The 4,565-nt window shown below is 59.4% G+C and overlaps 1 protein-coding gene across 1 annotated transcript in view; it reads left to right on the forward strand.

The window, feature by feature from the left end:
• The first annotated feature begins 1,236 nt into the window (after positions 1-1,236).
• Positions 1,237-4,565, forward strand: part of LOC118008725 (TBC1 domain family member 22A-like) — a 7,180-nt gene continuing 3,851 nt past the window's right edge. Inside the window, exons 1-3 of the mRNA XM_035002447.1 lie at positions 1,237-1,400; positions 1,648-1,704; positions 2,694-3,034. Coding sequence (XP_034858338.1) covers positions 1,237-1,400; positions 1,648-1,704; positions 2,694-3,034 — 562 coding nt within the window. The remainder of the gene's footprint in view (positions 1,401-1,647; positions 1,705-2,693; positions 3,035-4,565) is intronic.

Here is a 4,565-nt window from a genome sequence, read left to right on the forward strand (position 1 = left end):
AAGTCGGCTGGGCTGAATGTTCGTGCGCTCCCAAAACTCACAGGAAGCCCTACCCACCAGACTGAGGGTGTTAGGAGGTGGGGGTTTTGAGGGGGTGAGGAGGTCCTGAGGCCAGAGTCCCCCATGGTGGGATTGGAGCCTTTATAAAAGAGACCCCAGAGAGCTTCCCTGCCTCTTCCGCTGGGTGGGGACGCAGCAGAAGGCACCAGCTGAGGCCCTCACCAGATACCAAATCTGCCAGCACCTTGATCTTGGACGTCCAGCCTCCAGTACTGTGGGGAATAAATGTCTTTGTTTATAAGCTGCCACATGCGTGGTATTTTTGTTATAGCAGCCGGGATGGACTAAGACAGTTGGGGGTGGGCCTTTTTAAGTATAGTCTTCAAAGGAGAGCCCCGTGTAACGCATAAAAGTGAGGTTGACTTAACCACAGAGACCTTTAAGCTTCCATAAGCCAAGAGGATGGCTTTGTCACCTGTCTTTCACCATTCTGTTCTCTTTTGGTTTTCTGCTGCTGCTGTAACAAATCAGCATAACCCTATTGGCTTATAATACACACTTGCTGTCTTATAGTTCTGGTGCTGGGCTAAGATGAAGGTGTTGGCAGGGCTGCAGTGCCCCCGAGACCCGTGCTCTTTCTCATCTTCCTGCCGTGCCCGCGTTCTCGGGTGGTTGATATCTCCTGCTCATTTCTCATGGTGGCATGAGGCTGGGGAACCTCTAGGCCTCACATGTGTGTTCCAGGCAGATGAGGAAGGGCCCACACTGCTGGTGACTGAGCTGCGCTGGGTCACAGGGCCTCCCCTGGCTGGACGCCCCCGCCGAGGAAGGGGTGCGGGTGCGGCCACTCAGTGGACCGCCCTGGTGTCTGCCACGGGGGCTGTTTTGTTTCCATCGGTTTTCCAAGTTTACTCTGATGAACAGAAGACTTTATTTTTAAATTTAATTTTTATCTTTTTTAAAAAGATTTTACTTATTAGAGAGGGAGAGAGAGAGAGAGAGAGGGCACGAGTGGGGGAGCAGCAGTGGGAGAGGGAGAAGCAGGCTTCCCGCAGAGCAGAGAGCTCAATGTGGGGCTCGATCCCAGGACCCTGGGATCATGACCTGACCTGAAGGCAGACGCTTAACCGACTGAGCCCCCCGGGCGCCCCCAGAAAACTTTTATAATAAAATCATTAAGTCTTTAAAAAACACATTTATCTTCTTTTTGTGATTCTGCATTCTGTCTTTGACGAAATGGCAGCAGATGGGAATTTCCAGACGGGCATTTCAGCATTAGTTCGTAGTCCTGCCGCTGGCACACGGTCCGGGAGCAGAGGCTGCTGGAACTGGGCGATGCTGAGTGGCTCCCAGCTCCCAGCAGCCTCGTCGGCAGCGGCGCCTGAGGCCCTGCCAATGCGGTCAGGGCTGCGGCTCCCTGGGCTGAGGCCCATTTGCCCGGCAGGCTGAATGCCCCGTTGTGTGTGTGGCGTGGACCTGTGTGGCGCCATTCATCCCTTCCAGACGGGCCCTCGGGACCCGTGGCAGCTGAGGGAGAGTTGCTGCTCAGGCGTGTAGGTTACTGGGAACTGGTCCTTTTCCCGAGTTAGTGTGGGCTCTTGAGGAAGCTGGAGAGAAGCTAATCGGTTTTCCTTTCTTTTTAAACAGCATCCGGCATGTGTACGGCGCCCAGCACCCCCCCTTCGACCCACTGTTACACGGCACGTAAGTGAGGCCTGTGGTCATGCTGCATCACGCACGCGCCTGGGCGTCCTGGTGACCCGCCGGCCTCCTCGGGGTCCTGAGGGGAGCAGCGTGGTCTTCCCTCGAGCAGACACGCGCCAGGGCCTCGCACGACTGGTCCTCCGGACAAGGGAAGAGGAGGAAGCCCAGCCCAAAGTGGAGGAGAGCACGAAGCTGGCACCCCCTTAGCTGACGGGGAGGGCCTGGCCCTGGGCCTGTTCTCGGTGGTCAGCTCACTTCCCTTGCCCTCCACTGCATGCTTTGCCCCTGTGTCTGGCTCCTCCACCAGAGCCACGCAGGGGGCTGGTGTGACCCCCCGCCCGTGCTGGCGGGTGTCACTGGGCCCCCCGCGGTGGCTCTTGCTCTAGTGGTGCTGTGTCGCGTCTGCACGCCGAAGGACAGCCGCTCCTGCCCCCGCCGCCCCCACTGCTGCCTTAGGAGGTTTGTGGGCACTGGCCCATGTGAGGCTTGGGGCTCCCTGTGAATGCCGTGACTGCGGTGCTGGGGTTCCTCCTGAGTGGCTTCTGTCACTGAGCAGAGACTGCTCAGCGGTACTGCCCCTCGAGAGCCTCTCCTTCCTGCCCCCGAATCCTAGGAGTCGTCTTCTGTTTTTTCTTTTGGATTATTTATTTGAGAAAGAGAGCGAGAGCACAAGAGTGGGGGGGTAGGGAGGGGGGCGAGGGAGAAGCAGACTCCCCACCGAGCAGGGAGTCCGATGTGGGGCTCGATCCCAGGACCCCGGGATCACAACCTGAGCCGAAGGCAGACATTTAACCGACTGAGCCCCCTGGGTGCCCCAGGAGTCCTCTCTCGGATGCCTCTTTGGGTTGTGCTTGCTCTTCACCCTCAGCTCAGTTGACACTGGAAGGTTGAATGTGCACCTTTCATCCATGGGCTCCTTTCTGACCGGTCGTGGGGTGAGTCCGCTCCAGCCTCCGAGGGGACAGCTGAAGTCTGCCTTTGCTTTGCAGCTTGCTCAAGGCCGCGCCCAAGGCGCCCGCCACACCTGTGAAGGCCAAGAGCATCAGCACCTTCCCGGAGTTTGGGAGCAACACCAGCGACGCCTGGGATGCCGGCGAGGACGATGACGGGCTCCTGGCCGTGGCAGCCGAGAGCCTGAACACCGACGTGGTCATGGAGACGGCCTACCGCGTCCTGCGCAACCACAGCCAGCGGCAGGAGCGCCGCAAGCCGCAGGAGGCGCCGGGCCCCGAGCAGGAGCCACAGCCTTCGGCAGAGCCTCCTTCGGCCCCGAGCGGTGACCTCCGGCTGGTGAAGTCCGTCAGCGAGAGCCACACATCCTGTCCTGCAGGTGGGCGGGGGCGCGAGGAGATGACGCGCAGTGCTGCGAGGGAGAGGGGCTGGAGGCCTCTCGGTGGGGGAGGTTAGCGGGCGTTCTGTCCTCTTTGCCACAGGAGCTCGTGCCCTTGGAAGACCTTGAGGTTGTGATTCACGTGCCCGCAGGCCTTCCCAGGCAGGAGAAGCCGTAGACTTTTCTTTGTGTCCCCAGCTGAGTGCTTCTCTCCTCCGGGTGGAGGGTGTGGTGTGTGGCTTTCGTGGCCTGGCTGTGAGAGGCCCACAGTGAGCACCAGGCCCCAGGGGACTGTGTCTCCCTTCTAAGTGTGCCCCAGTTGTCCCAGGGGGACATTTCCAGCTCAGGGGCCAGGCCAACTGCACATTCAGAGGCTGCACCTCCTCCGGCAGCTTCCAGTGACACCCCCTCCCCCGCCGGGACACCTGCACATGGCTCAGAGTCTGTAGGGGGCAGAGTCTGGGGTGTGGAATGACTGCCTCCAGGTCATAAACTCAAGGATGCGATCAGCGCATGTCTTGTACCCCGTGCCTGGTGCTCAGTAGCCTTTCTGGAGACGGCTCTCAGTAGCTTTGCTTTTTGTTTTTGGGTGTGTCTATGATGTAAAACAACCCAGTATTTGATGAGCCTCTGTGATGGGTCAGACTCTTAGGGCTTGGGGTGCCCCCAGGAAGTCCCTGGCCTGGAGTGTGTGTTCTGGTGAGGGGGACAAGCACCGACCTACACGTTGGGTCAGTAAGGAGGCCTGGAGTGTGCGGGGAGGAGACAAGCGCCCTGGGTCGAGACAGAGGTGGGAGGTGGCGACAGCAGCCTGGACCTGGGGCGTAATCTTCAGTCAGAGCGTCCAGATGCCCTACTGAGAAGGTGACACGTGAACATCAGTGAGGTGAGGCAGTGAGGCGTGGGGAGCTGGTGGCAGAGGGGCCAGCCTGCACCGCGGCGGACTCACGGCCTCCCTCTCCCAGGGTCTCTGGGGGTCAGGGAGACTGCCCCTTGTTTACAGAGGAGAGAAGAGGGCATCGGGCAGCCTCAGCTTGCCCTGCTGGGACCACGGAGCTGGCGTTCATCCCCCTGTCTAGTTTTCAGAAACCCTTCCCGGGAGCTGACTAATGTTTGGAACATCACACGTCTTCGTGGGTGAGAACGCTGTGAATTAGTTCCTTTGACCAGTTTTCATATTGGAATCTGAACTATTTTTCTCCAAAATAGGCTGAACTTCAAAGTATTTGAGTTTAAAAATGAAAATCTGGTTAGGGCTTCTGCGAGTGGGTCGGGGTTCCCCGAGACTGACGCATCCTATGCCGATTACCACCTGCGCGCCCCGGCCGGGCAGTACCCTCAGCCTGGGTGCCTGTTCAAGTTGCCAGGTGCCCCGGATTCCTCTGCCCTCTGCTGTGCCCCACGCCTCTGGGGCCTGGGTAGAACCTCTGTGACACCTGCCATCTGAGCAGTTGCTGGGGGGCGGGCCTCAGCACCCGTAGAGGTGGGGGCCCATCTCGGCTGAGCGGGCAGGCTCCTGTTCTCTCAGGCC

The sequence above is a fragment of the Mirounga leonina genome, unplaced genomic scaffold, assembly GCF_011800145.1.
Source record: "Mirounga leonina isolate KUSES-001 unplaced genomic scaffold, KU_Mleo_1.0 Mir_101010, whole genome shotgun sequence".
In the NCBI taxonomy this organism is placed as follows: Eukaryota; Metazoa; Chordata; class Mammalia; order Carnivora; family Phocidae; genus Mirounga; species Mirounga leonina.